A 20,997-nucleotide genomic window follows, 5' to 3' on the forward strand; every position below is an offset into this window, starting at 1 on the left:
GGAAAAATGTCTATTTAGATCCTCTTCCCATTTATTTAATGGGATTGTTTGATTTTTTTTGCTATTGAGTTGTATATACTTGGGATATTAACCCTTTATCAAATATATGATTTTCAAATATCTTCTCCCATTCAGTAGGTTGCCACAGCTATTTTAAAATGAGACTTAAGCATCATGAGAAGTTTAAAATATTTATGCAAATGAATTTAATGTATTCATCAACTGTGGAGCCTCCAGGTTCTAGAGGGTAATGGTGCCCACCAGAATCTGAATTTCTCCACATAGCCATTCAAAAACCACCTAAACCTAAGATCAAGAAGGGGCATAAACAAAACCACACATGACCCATGCCTTCACATTACTAGGACAAAGGGAATATCCAGACTTCATATTACTTATCAGTAGAAAAATAAACAACACATTCCAACAAAGCTTCTGCTATTGCTGCAAGCCTGTGGGTATAGAAAGCAAAGGTAGGGACTGAAGTTTAAAAGACTAAGTAGAAGGAAGTAGGGAATGCAGATGAAGCACAGACAAAATTATTCCCAGAAAGAGAAATTACAACACTAAGTACTAAAATAGTGAACACAGGTCTGGGACATAGAAGTTCACTGTACTGGCCACAAGGAAGGAACTTAAACATCTGTAGGTTAACAAAGGTCCCAATACCATTCAATGGCGAAAGAACAGTCTTTTTCAACAAATGGTGCTGGGACAACTGGATAGCCACAGGAAAAGAATTTAGTTCAATCTTTACCTCATATCAAATACAAAAATTAACTCAAAATGGATCAAAGATCTAAACATAGAACTAAAATAATAAAAATCATAGAAGAAAATACTGGGGTAAGTCTTCATGACCTTGGATTTGGCAGTGGATTCTTAGATATGACACCAAGAGCATGAGCAATAAGAGAAAAAAAATGGATAAACTGGATTTCAGCCAAATTAAACATTTTTCTGCTTCAAAGGACGTTATCAAGAAAAAGGTAGGGCTTCCCTGGTGGCGCAGTGGTTGAGAGTCCGCCTGCCAATGCAGGGGACACGGGTTCGTGCCCCGGTCTGGGAAGATCCCACATGCTGTGGAGCGGCTGGGCCTGTGAGCCATGGCCGCTGAGCCTGTGGTCCAGAGCCTGTGTTCCGCAACGGGAGAGGCCACAACAGTGAGAGGCCCACGTACCGCAAAAAAAAAAAAAAAAGAAAAAGGTGACTCACAGAACGAGAGGAAAATAATTTGTAAATCATACAACTGAAAAAGGACTTTTATCTAGAATATATAAAGAACTCTTATATTTCAATGTAAAAGGACAAATAACTCAATTTTAAAATGTGCAAACGATCTGAACAGACATTTCTCCAAAGAAGATATACAAATAGCCAATGAGCACATAAAAAGATGCTGGACATCATTAGTCATCAGGGAAATGCAAATTAAAACCACAGTGAGATACCATTTCATACCCACTAGGATGGCTATAATCAAACTGTCAGATAATAAAAAGTGTTGCAAAAATGTGAAGAAATCAGACCATTATGCACTGCAAGTAGGAATGTAAAATGGTGCAGCCACTTTGAAAAACAGCCTGGCAGTTCCTCAAATGGTTAAACAGAGAATTACCATAGGACCTAGCAATTCTACTCATATGTGTATACCCAAGAGAAGTGAAAACATATGCCTACACAAAAACTTGTACACAAATGTTCACAGCAGCATTATTCATAATACCCAAAAAGTGGAAACAACCCAAATGTCCATCAACTGATGAACAGATAAACAAAATGTGGTATATATCCATACAATGGAATATTATTAGGTCATAAAAAAGAATGAAGTACTGATTCATTCATCCTATTATGTAGGTGAACCTTGAAAACATTATGCTAAGTGAAAAAACTCAGTCACAAAAGATTGCATACTGTATGATTCTATTTAATGAAATTTCCAGAATAGGCAAATCTATAGAGAAAGAAAATAGATTAGTGGTTGCTTATGGTTGGGGGAATAGGAGGGCAAAACAGGGTATCTTTTTGAGGTGATGAAAATATTAGTTGACCATGGTAGCAGTTGCACATATCTATAAATATATCCAAAACCACCGAATTTTACAATCTAAATTAGTGAATTATATAGTATGGAACTGTACTTTAGTAAAGCTATTAAAAAAAAAAATTTACTGGGACCAGGGATGGCAAACACAAGAAGCAATGCTTCTGGGGGAGAATCATACAGGCAGGGAAAGGATGGTGCCTCTTGATATGGCAATGAAGGGAAAGAAGGAAGAAAATTAAGGATCCTACAGAAACAGAAGAGCAACAAGATATGCCAACCCCCCCGCTTTTCTCACCACTATTACCAATATCATTATCCATTAAAGAAACTGCAAGTCACTATACTGACAGAAGTGCTCTTGAACTGTGTCCATAAAATGCCTAAAAATAGGAAAAAGAAAAACAAACAAACAAAAACTCCAGTCAAATCTACTATAAAAAGTGTAAAAAGAAAATACGCAGGGCTTCCTGGTGGCACAGTGGTTAGAAATCCACCTGCCGACAGGAATAAAGATACAGATGTAGAGAATGGACTTCAGGACACATCAGGGGTGGGAACGGTAAACTGGGGCGAAGTGAGAGAGTAACACTGACATGTATACACTACCAAACGTAAAATAGATAGCTAGTGTGAAGCAGCTGCAGAGCACAGGGAGATCAGCTCGGTGCTTTGAGACCACCTAGAGGGGTGGGATAAGGAGGGTGGGAGGGTGACGCCAAAGGGAGGGAATATGGGGATATGCATATGCATATAGCTGATTCACTTTGTTATACAGCAGTAACTAACAGAACATTGTAAAGCAATTATACTCCAATAAAGATGTTAAAGGAAAAAAGAAAAAAAAAAAACGTGAACTACCTTTGTAGGCTAGAGATTAAAGCAAAATGACTGTTAAAAAAAAAAAAAGAGAATCCACCTGCCAACGCAGGAGACACAGGTTCCAGCCCTGGTCCGGGAAGATCCCACATGCCGCAGAGCAACTAAACCTGTGCGCCACAACTACTGAGCCTGCGCTTTAGAGCCTGCGAGCCACAACTACCAAAGTGCGCACGCCCTAGAGCCTGTGCTCCGCAACGAGAAGCCACCGCAGTGAGAAGCCCACGCACCACAACGAAGAGTAGTCCCTGCTCGCTGCAACTAGAGAAAGACCGAGCACAGCAACGAAGACCCAACGCCGCCAAAAATAAATTAATTAATTAGTTAATTCAAAAAAAAAAGAACACTGTGAGAAAGGGAATAAACTTAAAAAAAAAAAGAAACCAATATGCAAATCAAAACATTTCAGCTGGTGGGGGGGTCCAGTGGTTAGGACTTGGCGCTTTCACTGCAGGGGGCCTGGGTTCGACCCCTGATCGGGGAACTAAGATCCCACAAGCCGTGAGGCATGGCCAAAAATAAAAAAAACAGAAAACTATCAGACTAAAACAAGGGAAAAAATGTCAAGTCTCAAGGCCAAAAAAATCAAATTATCTAATGAGTTAAAAAAAGAAAAGGCAACCATTAGCTTTCTTAAGAGTAACGTTCAAAGCAAAGCAAGAATGAAGCAGCAGCGTTTTCAAGAAATTCAAGGAAAGAAAGGGCAAGTTAACAATTAAAAAGGTGCAAACTGGGCTTCCCTGGTGGCGCAGTGGTTGGGAGTCCGCCTGCTGATGCAGGGGACGCGGGTTCGTGCCCCGGTCCGGGAGGATCCCACACGCCGCGCAGCGGCTGGGCCCGTGAGCCGGGGCCGCTGAGCCTGCGCGTCCGGAGCCTGTGCTCCGCAACGGGAAAGGCCACAACAGTGAGAGGCCCGCGTACCGCCAAAAAAAACAAAAAAAAACCAAAGGAGCAAACTACTGATATACCCAACAACATGAACATATCTCAAGAGCACTAATCTCAGTGAACAAAAAAAAAACAAAGGAGCAAACTACTGATATACCCAACAACATGAACATATCTCAAGAGCACTAATCTCAGTGAAAGAAGCCAGGAGATTTTACACTATATGAGTCCATCTAATATTAAATTCCCGAAAAGTCAAAACCATAGTGTCAAAGGCCAATCTGCAGTTGCTAGGAGTCAGGGGGGGAAGGAGGAGATTAACTGCAAAGGGGCACGAGAAAACTCTGTGGGTAAAAGAAATGCTGTGTATCAGAGATCAGCAAACTTCTGTTAAGATCCAAACAGTAAATATTTTAGGCTTTGCAGGCCGTGCAGTCTCTGTTGCAACTATGCGACTCTGCCATTGAAGTGCAAGAACAGCCACACACAAGACATAAATGAATGGGTGTGGCTACGTTCAAATAAATCTTTATTTCTAAAAACAGGCAGCAGGCCAGATTTGGCCTGTGGGATGTAGTTTGCTCACCCCTGTTTTACCTCACTAGGGTGGTGGTTACACACCTATATTTGTCAAAATTTTCAAATCATACTCCTAAAATTGTGCGTTTTTACATAAATTATATCTCAATAAAGCTGATTTTTAAAAAGTGTAAGCCAAGGATTTTATACGCAGCCAAAACTCTTCTTCAAATATCAAGGTTATAGGGAAAAAAGTCTTGAATGTGCAAGAACTCAGGGAATGCTGTACACACAAGCCCTTCCTAAGGAATCTTGTAGAAGACGTGCTCCATCTAACCAAGGGATTACCAGGGATACATCAGAAAAGGACACGTATCCAAATTTAGAGCAAAGACTAAAATTAAAAGGGTGGATTGGCTGCCTTCAGCAAGAATCCTGTCAAGTTATTTTAGCCAGAATCCCCCATTACCCCTGATGTTTCCTCTTAGTAATTTTCCACCCACTGATGCCCACCCTGCTCCTAGGCTATAAATCCCCACTTGCTCATGCTGTAATGGGAAGTGAGCCCAGTTTTATACTGAGGTCTCTTTTCCCCTATTGCAATAGTTTCTGAATAAAATCTGTTTTTAACTCTTTTTAAATTATTTTATACTATTTTTTAAATAGGTAATCGTTTTTAAACTATTTTTTAAAAATAACTAAAAGGGTAAAGAAAGTGATGGAATAATAATACTTAAACGTTATTTGTTCTGACAAAATAGAAAGAAGGCAACTAAAAACAATGGGAAGAGGAAAAAAAGGGGAAAGTAGAATTAGATCGAGTCATATAGGTGACAGGAGGAATCTAAGGATACCACTTAATACTGACTGACCAGACAGTAAATAGTTAAGAAAAGGTTTAAGGACACTATACAAGGTATAAATACAGACTCTCCAAATAACAAAAGAATATTTAAAAAAATCAGCAAACAAGGCACACCAACTAGAGAAACACTTAAATACTCACACGACTAGGTTATATTAATAAATCAACCGTCCATTTGAAAATATTATAAACTTTGGATTAATTAACCCAAATAGAAAGTACTGTTTCTACACAAATAAGCTTAGGCAAGCTACCTGTAAAGGTCATTAAAATAAAACAGTGAAAGCATTTTTTAAAAAGTTTTAAGAGCAGCGTAATAAGAGAGATATTGGACTTCCCTGGTGGCACAATGGTTAAGAATCTGCCTGCCAATGCAGGGAACACGGGTTCAATCCCTGGTCCAGGAGGATCCTACGTGCCGCGGAGCAACTAAGCCTGTGCACCACAACTACTGAGCTTGTGCTCTAGAGCCTGTGAGCCACAACTACTGAGCCCGCGTGCCACAACTACTGAAGCCCGCCTAGAGCCCGTGCTCCGCAACAAGAGAACTACAATGAGATGCCTGCGCCCCACAACGAAGAGCAGCCCCCACTCGCTGCAACTAGAGAAAGCCCGTGTGCAGCAACAAAGACCCAACACAGCCAAAAAATAAATAAAGAAGTAAATTTAAAAAAAAAGAGATATCATTTACTAAATATTTGTCATGTGCCAGACAAAATCCTAAGCACATTACATACACTATCTTTTGAGGTAAGAACTTAGAAACTATGAAACAATCTTATGCTGTCTCTAACAAACCTATAAAGTAAGCACTATTATTACTACATCTTATAGATAATAAAATTGAGTTCAGAAAGACTAAGTTGTTCCAGATCACAGAGCAAATAAGGGGTAGGGCCATTCAAATTGAGATGTTAGATTCCTGTTGACCAGTTCACTGTACTGCTACTACCAAATTCAAATAGCTTAGTGACTTCTACTAATTCATTTCTCAAAATACTTCTTGAGTGGTTCATTTGCCCTGAATTCAATTCAAATTCCAGAGGCGTGATTCACAGACTCTCAAGGTCAGAAGGGTCATCAAGTCTAACTTCTTCATAAATTGGTACCACGATCTCTACTTGAAGAGTTGCACTGATGTGGAACAGTCCTTTGCACATTCAGACCACACGAATTATCAGAACACTTCCCTGTATTAGGAGGAAATCTCCCTCTTTATAACTCACTTATATAAACCTTTAGTGCTACGCTCTGCAGTCACAAAGAATATGCTGAATTTTCTATCCAACCAACACTTTTTACACACCTGAACATAACATGACCATTTCAAGCCTTATCTTTTTCAGGTTAAGCAGCCTCACTCAATACATCCAATTACCATCATATTCACTTACTCATTCTTCTCTAGATGAATATTTGTGACATCTAAAATCAAAAATATTGCTATAGGCACATTCTAAAAATCAAGTAAATTAAAGAGATTACCTCCCTTAAGCTAGATAATATACATCTACCAAACTCATGTGAGTTTCTTTGGCTGATTTCTTACTCTACAGAGGGACACAGAATTTACTAAAACACCCTAAATAGTTTTAAAAGCATGTCACCAGTCAGTTATGAAGAAGCTGAACAGGGCTTCCCTGGTGGCGCAGTGGTTGAGAGTCCGCCTGCCGACGCAGGGGACGCGGGTTCGTGCCCCAGTCCGGGAGGATCCCACGTGCTGCGGAGCGGCTGGGCCCGTGAGCCATGGCCGCTGGGCCTGCGCGTCCGGAGCCTGTGCTCCGCAGTGGGGGAGGCCGCGACAGTGAGAGGCCCGCGTACCGCAAAAAAAAAAAAAAAAAGAAGCTGAACACATAAGGCTCAGGACAAAGCTTCCTTAGACCATTATTGGGTGATTTCCAAAATTTTCACTACAAGGCTATTATTTGCTTTTGACCAGGATTCCATATTTTGAAAGATGCCTAAAGCAAGCTATATTTACTAAGCTATTAAATCATTTTCCCATTTTTAACAATCTGACATATACAATTGCCAGTGCCCTGAAATATTTCTAGCAAACAGCAAAGTAATTTAACATTTCACTTTGCGTGTATAGCCTAATTATGAGTAAACATGCAATTACCATTAGGCTTTCTGAATTAGTGAACAGTTTTAAAACTACCCATGCCCAATTTTCCTGCACCCTAAGGACCAAAGATCCTAATTAAATAATTATAACAATGGCTAATGTTGATCCAAATATGCAATGGATCCAAATGAGAAGTTAGCAGAATTCAAAAAGGAGAATGCAGGGCTTCCCTGGTGGCGCAGTGGTTGAGAGTCCGCCTGCCGATGCAGGGGACACAGGTTTGTGCCTGGTCCGGGAAGATCCCACATGCCGCGGAGCGGCTGGGCCCTGTGAGCCATGGCCGCTGAGCCTGCGCGTCCGGAGCCTGTGCTCCGCAACGGAGAGGCCACAACAGAGAGAGGCTCGCGTACGGCAAAAAAAAAAAAAAAAAGGAGAATGCAATAGAAACCAAGCTATAAACGAAATAATTTTAAAAACTTGAAAAAATTAGAGCCATGTTAAGAAAGTATCTGTTCCTCTTCTCAACCTGAGGAGTGGGAAGGGTGAAGAGGGAGATAACTTCCAGGAAAAAGACAAAAATACTATACAAGAGTCATGATTTAGGTAAGAAGAAACTGTGACATGATTTCAAGCAAATGAGAAAGTGTAAAAAAAAGGAAAAACAAGGAATTCCCTGGTGGTCCAGTAGTTAGGACTTGATGCTTTCACTGCTTTCAATCCCTGGTCAGGGAATCAAGATTCACAAGCCACGCGGCCAAAACAAGAAAAAGGAAAAACATTTGACTATTCCTCCTCAATACTAGAGGAGTCTGTGATATTAGAAACAAAGAGCAGGGAATAAACTCTTGCATGCTACGTAGCTCAGCAAAGTGCTGACCCAGTCATTAATGTTTGTGATGATGGTTATTAATTTTCAACACAAAAATCAACAAAATGCCGAAGATTTATTTATTGCTCAGAACAAAATGAAATGCTATCAACTCTGACAATATAAAAGAGCCCCTAGGGGCTTCCCTGGTGGCGCAGTGGTTGAGAGTCTGCCTGCTGATGTAGGGGACGCGGGTTTGTGCCCGGTCCGGGAAGATCCCACATGCTGTGGAGCGGCTGGGCCCGTGAGCCATGGCCGCTGAGCCTGCGCGTCCGGAGCCTGTGCTCCACAATGGGAGAGGCCACAGCAGTGAGAGGCCCACGTACCGCAAAAAAAAAAAAAAAAAAAGAGCCCCTAATAAGTTGGAAAATGAGTATCCTTTCTTACAAAGTGGAAGGGTTAAGGGACAGTGTCAGTTTATAAATTATGGAACAAACAATTGAGGTTAAAGTATATTACTCAAAGTTACAAAGGTAACCACAATAGAGGAAGCAAAAATTACGGTATAACTATATGTGGGGAAGGGAGTAAGTTCAGAGGGTGCAAATACTCCTCCATCTTGGCAGGAAGTCAGTAGATGATGTCTAAAGTTGATAAAGAAATAGCAGTTTAAGCATATGCTTTAGAGACTGAAGACAATCATCAGAAGACCCAAATATGTAGTTAAAAGTGTTCACTCGAGGCAGTCTGGGAGCGGGGAGGAGCAGGGCAAGCAATTGTTATTTTTCATTATAAACCCTTCTGTATTATTTTATCTTTAAACATGTACACATGGTTACTCGACTGAAAATTAATCTTAATTGTCCAACCTTGTTATCACAGACGGATAGTTCCTATAGAGATGTACACACAATGTGTATTTGCTCTAGTGAGCAAGATGTAAGATGTGGCAGGGACTCCTCCTTTTCTTTTCTTTTATTTATTTTATTTACTTATTTTGGGCTGCACTGGGTCTTCGTTGCTGTGTGCAGGATTTCTCTAGTTGCGGGGAGCGGGGACTACTCTTCGTTGCAGTGCACCGGCTTCTCATTGCGGTGGCTTCTCTTGTTGCGGAGCACAGGCTCTAGACGCGTGGACTTCAGTAGTCGTGTCTTGCAGGCCCTAGAGTGTAGGCTCAGTAGTTGTGGCGCACAGGCTTAGTTGCTCTGTGGCATGTGGGATCTTCCCAGACTAGGGCTCGAACCCGTGTCCCCTGCATTGGCAGGCGGATTCTTTTTTTTTTAGATCACATATTTGAAGAATATTTAATGCCATCCTAAAATGTTCACCTTATAATAGTGAGTAAAATATAAAAACATGAAATCTTCTGTTTTTACTACCTGCCTGCTACCCCACAGGGAAAATGGAGGTGTGTTTGGAAGTGAATGGAGAACATGTAAATAAAGAGAGACTTCGTGAACAGCAAGCAGCAAAACCAAGCTTTTTCTTTTTTTTTTGGTGGCACGCGGGCCTCTCACTGCTGTGGCCTCCCGTTGCGGAGCACACGCTCCGGACGCGCAGGCTCAGCGGCCAAGGCTCACGGGCCCAGCCACTCCGCGACATGTGGGATCTTCCCAGACTGGGGCACGAACCCGTGTCCCCTGCATTGGTAGGAGGATTCTTAACCACTGAGCCACCAGGGAAGCCCCAGGTACTCCTTTTCTTTCACCGTGGTAGGACTGGGTGCATTATCTAGCCTCTCTGTAGTTACGTGCAGCCTTATGGTTAAGTTCTTGTCAATGAGAACACAGGCAGAAATTATGTATGCAACTTCAGATAATGCCCTTGAAAGGAATGTGCGTTTTCTCCTTTCCCCATTTTTCTCCCCACCAGCTGGAATATGGAAAGGATGGAGGTAAACTATGTTCAACTTTGTAGATGAGGGAAAGACTTTAGGAAGCACAACAAGAAAGAAGGAGCCCAGGTCCTCAAGACCATGGAACCACCATATTAGCTCTGAACTGCTTATACTTGGATTGTTACAGGAAACAGAAACTTTCATTTTGTTTAAGCCATTGTTATTTTGGTCTTTATTACCACAGATGAACAGGTACCCTAAAACACAAGGTATCTGAGGAATAAAATGAGATCAGTCTGAAGAACAGGATTGGAGTTGGAGCATGGCAACAGGTTGTAGAAGACCCTTAAAAGGCCTGAAAGCTAAGCAAGAGGTGTTTACAATTGATACAGTAAGCAATAGAAGTCTAAGCAGAAAAGAGACATAACAGAAAGCAGTACACTAGGACAATCAGTATAATGTGTAGAATGAACCTGAGGGGAGAGAAATTGAAAGTGTGATGACCAAGCAGACACTTGAAGGCATATCACTCCAAGTGACAACTAAGAACCTAGGCTAGGATGGTATCAATGAAAATACAGTGAAAGGGATGACTATGAAAGGTATTTTTAATAACTGTTGAGTTAATTTGGGGACAGTCTGAAAGAATCAATAACTATTCCAAGACTTTTGGTCTGGGAGAATAGAAGACTAGAAGCAATCCTGGCAGAGATGGAGAAAGAAGAGATCCTGTGCTGGTATGAAGCACTGAAAACACATGTAAGAAAATAAGCTGCAGATGGATTTCAAGTCATGTAGAAACATTCTCTAAATTTCTGTAAGTAACTTGTTACAAAGTTACATCTCAATAAAAGAAATATTACATAATTATATTAGTTTTATGACTTGAATGGTTGTTAACCATCTACTCTCTATTTCTTCTCCTCTAACAAAATGCCAGGGAAAACAATAAGAAATGAACAAAATGGTCCCCTTTTATTTCCCATCTAGAATGATTAGGTGTGATAAGAGGTAAGTGGAGCCTGAGACACTCTCCATACAGAAAATCTAAAAGGGATTAGTTTTAAATTCACACTATAATCAAAGAAGAATTTTAAGTGATGTCAAGTTATGATAAAGCATATCATCTAAGACCAGAGATTATTCAAAAATACATCTTTCTCGGGGCGGGGGAGGGTGATGAATTGGGAGATGGGGATTGACATACATACACTATTGATACTATGTATAAAATAGATAACTATGGGCTTCCCTGGTGGCTCAGTGGTTAAGAATCCTCCTGCCAATGCAGGGGACACGGGTTTGAGCCCTGGTCCAGGAAGAGAGCACATGCTGCAGAGCAACTAAGCCTGTGCGCCACAACTACTGAGCCTGCGCTCTAGAGCCCACGAGCCACAACTACTGAAGCCCGTGAGCCACGATTACTGAAGCCCCGCGCGCCGCAACGAAGAGTAGTCCCCGCTCACCGCATCTAGAGAAAGCCCACGCACAGCAATGAAGACCCAACACAGCCAAAACTAATATATAAATAAAATAAAGTAGGTAACTAATGAGAACCTACTGTATAGATCAGGGAACTCTACTCAATGCTCTGTGGTGACCTAAATAGGAAGGAAATCTAAAAAAGAGGGGATATATGTATACGTATAGCCAATTCACTCTGCTGTACAGTAGAAACTAACACAACATTGATAAAGCAACTATACGCCAATAAAAATTAATTTTAAAAAATACATCTTTCTCTAAACCATTATGTCTTAATAAATACGTGTAATTAACTATCTTGACACTATTTCTCAAAGGAGGATGTTCCTTGCACTTGTCACATCTCTGACAAACTAAAATGTTATGCAAAACTCTAAAATATAGGTAACCAAAAGTTAACTTCTGTGGCTCTCTCCTAAAACACACACACTCACCCACCCCCAACATACATACCCCACAGGTGATTTTAAGCAAACCATGATGTGATTCAATTGACAGAATATTGGATTTGGAAGGGTCCTGAGAGGTCTAGTATGCAGTGAAAGCAGATGACAAATCTCTTCCACAATATCCCTTACAGTGAAATGGTCAACCATTCTTTGCTTCAACATATCCAGTGACAGAAAACACTACTTTTCAAAGCCAAATCTTTGACTGTTAGGATAGCTTTGTGAATACTTCCTTATAATGAGCCAAAATGTGCCTCCCATTTGTCCTGGTTTTACCCTCTACTACATGATTTCCTTCCAATATTTAAACACTACTGCTCTCTGTAACTTTCTCATTGCTATAAATCAAACAACCTCCATCTCATCAAATCATCATATAAAATGCTGATGCTCTCGTCATCTTGACCACTCTTGTCTGATAATCTTCGGTTTTTCACTGTTATGCTTAAAGCATGTTGGCCAGAACTAAATGCAACACTAATAAAAATATGTGGAACAGCACAATGGAACTAAGATCACATTGAATAGAATGTAATACAACCTATTATGTAGATTTAGTGCTGCCCAATAGAACTTCTTATGATAATGGAAATGTTCTACATCTGCACTGTCCAGCAGGTCAGCCACTAGCCTCGTGTGCCTACTGAGCTGTTGAAATGTGGTTGGTATGACTGAGGAACTGAATTTTTAATTTTAGTTAAATTTAAGTAGACACATTGATATTAAAATTCTCCCTCAAAATCTTACCTATTAAATCTTATTCAATGCACTGTAAGTTTACTTACTAGTATATACCCATAAGACTGACTTGATATAAGTTAAAATGAGGAAGTATTTTCTGGATTTCAAATGAAGCCCAAATTTCTGAAAAAAAGTCACTTAGGATTTTATTACCTGGCTATCTTTGGCCCATGAATGCACATGATAAAACTAATAGAATATTATCTTTTCCACTATTTATGCTACTAGTTGATAAGAACTGACACTCTAAATAGAATAAGAATAATTTCAATTTATTTGCAGAGATAAATAAGGATACAAAAACTATAAATTATCATAATGCTGACAAATGTAAGCGCCTACTGAAGAAGGTCTCCACGTTAATGTCTTATAAGGAACTCAAACCAAACACCTCCCCAAATAAACCCCAGCTCTCCCACACTTCCTTGCATCCCTCCACCCCCCCAAAATCCCTGCTGCTCACTCACTTATTTCCAACTCAGAAAATGGCAAATCATTCCCATTGCCCAGGTCTAAAACCTTAGTGTCATATCCTCAAGTGCAGTCTTTCTCCTACACTGCAAATCCAAATCTAGCACGTTCTATTTTCTCTGTCTAGAATGCCTGTTCCCCAGCTCTACCTGCATGGCTTGAATTTCTTACCCGTCACCAAATCTTTACTCAAATGACACCTTAGTGAGGCCTTCTTGCCTACAACTGCAAACCTACTATGCCATACGCCCTATCCTCCTTCCTTACTTTGCCACTTATCATGTGAACATATATTTTATTTGTCTGCTCCCACAAGAAGTAAGCTACAAGAGAGAATAGATGTTTGGTTCTCATTGCTGCATCCCCAGTGTCTTGCATATAGAAGATAGTCAAATATCAGTTGACTGATTTGACAAATTCTATATACATGCAAAATGACACAATCAAGGATGCAAAGGAAATATAAGTAGAAATAACTGATGGATTAGGGTAGTGGACTGAATTTTTTTTACAAAAATAAAATAGGTAAAAGAACAATTGTTAGCTTTGTTTTAAGTGGCCAGTACAGCATTTGAAGTCTGTTAAGAGTTAACCTTCCACAAACACTCTGGCTTGGACATCCCTGCTCTAGGAGACCACCTCTCTCAAGCTCATCCGCTCCTGCCCCCTTCTTTTCCTTTTACCATGGCGTGAAATTATCCCAACAAAAATAGAAAATAAACTCTAATAAAAACATTACTTGAGTTGTCCCATTCCCTGGACTAAGTAGGCTCACAGTTGTTTTGAATTAAGTTAATTGGTTTCATGAGTACCTTATCAGTCTATAATTATAAAATAATACTTTTCATTTCTAAAGACCTGTAATGTCCAACGTGTGGCTAGTAGTTAAAGTTAATTTAAATAACACAAAAATCCAGTTCCTCAGTTGTGCTAACCACATTTCAAATGCTCAGTGCCTCATGTAGCTGGCAGCTATGGTACTGAACAGCACAGATACAGACATTACAAGCAGCTCTGTTGGGCAGGACTGCTACAGACTTTTTTCCTAAAATTTTATTTTAAAGCATAAAACTGATTCAACTACAACACTGGCAGGGTTTAATCTTGTAATTTTCAGTTCTCTATGTCAGTGATTCTCAAGTGTGGTCCCAGACCAGCAGGAGCATATTACTTAGGAACTTGTTAGAAATACAAATTATCAAGAGCCCCAGCAATCTGTCTTAATTTGTTTTAACAAGCTCTCCAGATGATCCTGGAGATTTTGAAGCATGCTCAAGTTTTAGACCACTGTTCTCAGTCACTTAAGAGCATTTATCATCACAACATAAGCTATGAGACATTATGAGATGTACCATTAGAGTCTAAAGTAATCTGTAAATGATATATCAAGTATGAAATCATAAACAATCATTTCTATTACGTCTTATAAAAGAAAAACCTCAGTAGGTATTTTCAATAAAATTATTATAATATTAAAATGAAACCAATCATGAACTTTGTTTCGTTAAAAAAAAATTAAAACTGTGATTTGCTTCCTCTTCCAATTTGCAGACCCTTTTTCACTTCAATATCAGCATAATCACATTTTAATCTTTTTCTAAAGATTTAGTTAGAAGTCTTAGGAAGAATACACAAGGGTGGAATAACCTGTAAAGAGTGCGAAGTTTTCAATTTGTGCCAACTGAAATTTTCCCTTGAGCAAATATTACTGTTGTAACAAACTAATAAATAAAAATGAAATCTGGGGCTTCCCTGGTGGCGCAGTGGTTGAGAGTCCGCCTGCTGATGCAGGGGACACGGGTTCGTGCCCCGGTCTGGGAAGAACCCACATGCCCACGGAGTGGCTGGGCCCGTGAGCCATGGCCGCTGAGCCTGCGCGTCCGGAGCCTGTGCTCAGCAACGGGAGGGGCCCCAACAGTGAGAGGCCCGCGTACCAAAAAAAAAAAAAAAAAAGGAATCTATTGGCTAGAATCAATTCAGCAAGAAGTTGAAACTAAAGTTGCACAAGTGTTAACAAAAGACGCTAAACAATTTGAGTACTCTTATTTCCTCTTACCAATCATAGATCTAGTATAAAACGAAACATCCACAATATCAACATCCATGTATGTTAAATATTTCTCATTAAATTTTCTGATAGGAAAACATCCTTAGAAATTTCAGCTAAGAATAGTAATGCAATACATTAAAGTAACTATAAAACCACTGGTAAAAGATCTAGTTTTGGCTGACTACAAATTTGGCCCAGAAAGGAGAGACTTTAAGAGCCTGATTGATTACAATTTCTGCCACAGCCAAGTGTCTACTGCGATAACCTACCGGTGGAAAATTACTTAATCACAATTCAAGTACAGAATGTTTCAGGTGTGTATGCTGTACTAGCAGGCACTAGTTCATTTGAAGAAATTTTATTAAAATATTTACAACATATTGAGCTTCTGTTCGATCCGTGGGAACCTAAATCACACTTAATATTGTCTCAGCACATAAATTTCCACTTCCAATCAAATACCCTTCCATAAAGTGAATACTGGCAATGCTTGACAGGATTTTTAAATCTAAACATTCATTACTAAACGCTAAGGAAACAAGTTTTAAATACTGGTTAGAAAAAAAAAGTCAAATGACTAATATTAAGTATTAATACTAACCATGTGCCAGCCAATACTATTTATTTCTCTCACTAATCTTGGTATTCCTAGTATAGATCCAAGCATATAATATACATTTAATTGGCATTTATGAAAAAAGGAATGATTATTAAATTGAGAGAATTCAAAGATACTATAAAAAAAAAAAGCCCCAGCCCTCAAGGAGGTTACAAATCGAATTAGGAAACATGACAAACACATGAAAAGCTAAATAATCCATAATAATTAAAAATACCACGTGGCAGGATTGTGATTATTTGCAAAGTCAGTGCAAAGAAGAGTGCTATAAATTCTGACCAGAGTGAGAGTATGATGGACTGCGGTCCTTCTAGTCTCCCGACCAGACGGCGACACTACATTTCGATTAAAATAAGAAAATGACACAGCACTGGTCCCACCCTAAAATTATCATCAGAGGAAGGAATACAATAACTAAAGATAATGGTGTAAAGAAACTTCCATACAAGGCTTTTAAAGCATATGGTAGCCCTGAAAAAAGTTAGAACATTCCACATACACAATCGTTTGCTGGATCCCAGGACCTCTAAAGGCTCCTGAAATACGCTGTCCCTCAGGAAAAGCATCTCCTAGTTATCTCTTCCTCCGCCCCCCACGAAGCTTTCCACTGGACAGCCGCCCCAGAAATTTCTCCCAGCATCCGCAATGACATTACTTTCATCTCCCTCTCCCTTCCCTCGCCAGTATCAGACGGTGGCATCTCCCGCCAGAGGAAAAAACGAAGGGCGGGGGAGGCAGAACGGGGGAGAAAGCTTGCAGCTAGGTCGACTGATAATGACAGAGGAGGAAGTGAGAAGACGCGGGGGTCGAGGGCGGGGTCCCCTCAGTTCCAGCCCAGTCTCTACGAGCCCTGGCCAACAGCCCACTCCCCAAGGCACGCCCCTCGCCCGCCGGACCCGGACAGGGAGGTGGCGGACTCGAGTGACAGCCCCACCACCTGTGCCGCGCCCCCTTCCCCAGGCCCGCGGGGAGACGCCTGCCCCTGCCCCACTAGCAGCGGCCCCTGGCTCTTTCTCTCTGGTTCCTGTGCACGTCGCCGATGAGTGACAGGTCCCGGGGGAGGCAATCGCCAGCGCTTGCCGTTCGGGACCGCTGGTGCAACCGTGCGCCGAAGCCCTCCAGCAGGCACAGGGGTATACGGAACGTTCCGGACGGCCCAGGGGATCCGATCCAGGCCTGGCCTTCCCCAGTTGCCCCACACCGGGCGGGGGTGGCACTTACTGCGGAGGTTGTGGATTAGCTCCGAGTGGCTGGCGCCGCCGGATTTCCAGGCCATCGCTAAGCACACCCGGAGCAGGTACAGAACCACCTTCAGCGCGGCGACAGTGCCCAGCAGCTTCCCCAAGAGTGAGACCACCTCCCACACGGTCACCGCCCCGCTTGCGTCCCCGCTGTAGCCGCCGCTGCTACTGTCGTCGCCGCCGCTGCCGCCACTGCGCGCTCCCGGCATCCCCCGCGGCACGCATGCGCTTCGTGACGCCGCGCGGACTAGGGTGCGGCCGGGTGGGGCAGGAGATGGGGGTGGCCTCGTGCGCTGCCGCCCGCGTGAGGGGCCGCTGCGGCCGCCCGGGAGTGGCGGGTTGGTCCCGCTGAGTCAGCGCCACCGACACCGCCACCTCTGAGTGGCCTTTCTGAGGCCTCGGGCTGCGCAACGCCTCCTTGCTGAGTTTGTCCTGCGGTCAGGCGGGGTGGGCCCTGGCGCGGTCGGTGGTGAGCTTCGCTGCGGCTCTGGTCACCGAGCGCGGTGGCGGGATGGCAGGGCGGACCTCGTTCCGCTGCTGCCGATGGCTTCTCAGCCGCAGCTAGATCAGCTGTTGAGAGCGGCGGGTCTGCTCCTGTAGTTGTCCAGATTGTTAGACGGTGGGCTTCCTTCGTCCTGCCTCACCCAACCCAATGAATGACTAATATTTAGGTCGGTTGGAGACAGAGCTCCCTATGGTGGAGCCTCAATAATCTTAATAGAACTGGTGGAGGGCAAAGGTCTTCTCTAACCCGAGTACTCCAGCCTCTGGCTTGTGACAAGTACGTTAGTGTTTCGTTAGCAGAGACTTTGGGACCCTGATTTGTTCTCAACTCTAAAGCACAAATTTAGAGAGTGGAAGAATACCGAGACCTGGGGTGGGGAGTGTGGAGCGTGGGCAATCCTTTGCTCCTTAGGACAGCGCACTTGGTTAAAAATACTACAGTATCCTATGGCGAATGTGTTATTCGCCCAACACAAGTGTGCGTTTTCAGCTATTTAAGCCTCACAAATTCCACCGTTAGACTGGACACCAGGTTTGTTGCTATCAGCTGTGCAAGACATTGAGTGAGAAGCTGACAAGGAACATTGCCTGTAGCATCCAACTCTTTGACTCCTGATCAGAACTGAGACTGGAAGAATCCAGTCACAGTCCAATACACTTTTACGGAAGGAAACAAAGCTATGTCAAGACATCGATGCTACTGCGTCAGCAACAATTTTCGTATTCTAACCAGACCTTAGCAAATGTGGTATCTAGTCTACTTCCAATCCTAAATATACGTATATATTATTTCCCTGTGTTCTGCGATAATAAATGAAACAGTATTCTTTACTTCAATATTGGGAATAAAATTGTCAGTTTGGGACTAATAATTTTCTGTTTCATCTCTCTGCTGTTCCCTAATAGTCTTCCAGTTAAAAACAAAACAAAACGACACCAGTCAGTTTTCAATAAGAACCTGATAACTCTCTAAAGCTGACCTAGATGGACTGCATTTCCATTAGGTGCTTCCATAAGCTGTGGCTAGGAAATAGGACTGCCAATATCAGTTAGAAACAAAATCATGGCCCCTTTTAAAGAAACAACCAACACAGTTATGAATATAGTATAAAGGATTTTTTTTTTTTTAAGATGAATAAGTCATACCTCTTGTATGTAATAAGATTTACATTCAAATTGGGGAGATTTGCATCAAAAGAAAATTGGCCATCGCTAAGCACACCCGGAGCAGGTACAGAACCACCTTCAGCGCGGCGACAGTGCCCAGCAGCTTCCCCAAGAGTGAGACCACCTCCCACACGGTCACCGCCCCGCTTGCGTCCCCGCTGTAGCCGCCGCTGCTACTGTCGTCGCCGCCGCTGCCGCCACTGCGCGCTCCCGGCATCCCCCGCGGCACGCATGCGCTTCGTGACGCCGCGCGGACTAGGGTGCGGCCGGGTGGGGCAGGAGATGGGGGTGGCCTCGTGCGCTGCCGCCCGCGTGAGGGGCCGCTGCGGCCGCCCGGGAGTGGCGGGTTGGTCCCGCTGAGTCAGCGCCACCGACACCGCCACCTCTGAGTGGCCTTTCTGAGGCCTCGGGCTGCGCAACGCCTCCTTGCTGAGTTTGTCCTGCGGTCAGGCGGGGTGGGCCCTGGCGCGGTCGGTGGTGAGCTTCGCTGCGGCTCTGGTCACCGAGCGCGGTGGCGGGATGGCAGGGCGGACCTCGTTCCGCTGCTGCCGATGGCTTCTCAGCCGCAGCTAGATCAGCTGTTGAGAGCGGCGGGTCTGCTCCTGTAGTTGTCCAGATTGTTAGACGGTGGGCTTCCTTCGTCCTGCCTCACCCAACCCAATGAATGACTAATATTTAGGTCGGTTGGAGACAGAGCTCCCTATGGTGGAGCCTCAATAATCTTAATAGAACTGGTGGAGGGCAAAGGTCTTCTCTAACCCGAGTACTCCAGCCTCTGGCTTGTGACAAGTACGTTAGTGTTTCGTTAGCAGAGACTTTGGGACCCTGATTTGTTCTCAACTCTAAAGCACAAATTTAGAGAGTGGAAGAATACCGAGACCTGGGGTGGGGAGTGTGGAGCGTGGGCAATCCTTTGCTCCTTAGGACAGCGCACTTGGTTAAAAATACTACAGTATCCTATGGCGAATGTGTTATTCGCCCAACACAAGTGTGCGTTTTCAGCTATTTAAGCCTCACAAATTCCACCGTTAGACTGGACACCAGGTTTGTTGCTATCAGCTGTGCAAGACATTGAGTGAGAAGCTGACAAGGAACATTGCCTGTAGCATCCAACTCTTTGACTCCTGATCAGAACTGAGACTGGAAGAATCCAGTCACAGTCCAATACACTTTTACGGAAGGAAACAAAGCTATGTCAAGACATCGATGCTACTGCGTCAGCAACAATTTTCGTATTCTAACCAGACCTTAGCAAATGTGGTATCTAGTCTACTTCCAATCCTAAATATACGTATATATTATTTCCCTGTGTTCTGCGATAATAAATGAAACAGTATTCTTTACTTCAATATTGGGAATAAAATTGTCAGTTTGGGACTAATAATTTTCTGTTTCATCTCTCTGCTGTTCCCTAATAGTCTTCCAGTTAAAAACAAAACAAAACGACACCAGTCAGTTTTCAATAAGAACCTGATAACTCTCTAAAGCTGACCTAGATGGACTGCATTTCCATTAGGTGCTTCCATAAGCTGTGGCTAGGAAATAGGACTGCCAATATCAGTTAGAAACAAAATCATGGCCCCTTTTAAAGAAACAACCAACACAGTTATGAATATAGTATAAAGGATTTTTTTTTTTTAAGATGAATAAGTCATACCTCTTGTATGTAATAAGATTTACATTCAAATTGGGGAGATTTGCATCAAAAGAAAATTAGCAACAGGGGGCAAAATATAAGTGCTATTAGTGGTCTAGATATTAAGGGACATGTTTGTTTAGATCATTATGGGCTGGAGTAATAGGAAAAGAGAGAGGAAAGAAAGGGTCCTTGAAGGATGGGCAGGATTCTGAGAGACAGGAATTTTTTTAAAAGCGGGGGAGAGTGTATCATAGGTCTAATCAAAAGCACGAAGGAACCTAAGGCTCTGATTCCTGAGCTGTCGACGTTACAATTAAAAATCATTCTTAATTATATACATAAATGAATTGAGGATGGTCACACAGGCAATGGGGGTCCAAATTAGAACTGGGGTCCTCAGAATTGCAACCCCAGTTTCTGACAGTGTGTTAACAACGTTGAAGAAAAGGATTTGTTTGGGGGACGGGGAGGGAGAGGTTTTTGAATAACAAATTGGTACGTTGACGGACGTACTTCCAGGAGAATTTAAGAATTTTGAATATTTTCTATGCGCGGTGAAATGCAAGACAATGTTTAGGTGTGGCTACTAGGTCGTCATTGATTTTGTTTTGGTTTTGCTCTTAAATTTGTCTTACATTGCAAAGTTATTGCACAAATGTATTGTCTCGGTGTTTCTATACCATTTGCAGATTAGGAGCAGGTCCTACAGCACAGGAACGG

At 42.4% G+C, this 20,997-nt stretch overlaps 1 protein-coding gene across 6 annotated transcripts in view; it reads right to left on the reverse strand.

Moving 5' to 3' along the window:
- The window catches only part of PCMT1 (protein-L-isoaspartate (D-aspartate) O-methyltransferase), a 45,014-nt gene extending 27,811 nt beyond the window's left edge, over window positions 1-17,203 (reverse strand). For 5 of the 6 annotated variants that reach the window (XM_007458756.1, XM_007458755.1, XM_007458757.1 and 2 more), the window contains exon 1: window positions 16,948-17,203. In XM_007458756.1, coding sequence (XP_007458818.1) covers window positions 16,948-17,176 — 229 coding nt within the window. In that variant the 5' untranslated portion in view covers window positions 17,177-17,203. The remainder of the gene's footprint in view (window positions 1-16,947) is intronic. The other variant, XM_007458754.1, reaches the window with a different exon arrangement.
- Window positions 17,204-20,997: the final 3,794 nt, after the last annotated feature.

This window comes from Lipotes vexillifer, unplaced genomic scaffold (genome assembly GCF_000442215.2).
Source record: "Lipotes vexillifer unplaced genomic scaffold, Lipotes_vexillifer_v1.1 scaffold639, whole genome shotgun sequence".
Taxonomy (NCBI): Eukaryota; Metazoa; Chordata; class Mammalia; order Artiodactyla; family Lipotidae; genus Lipotes; species Lipotes vexillifer.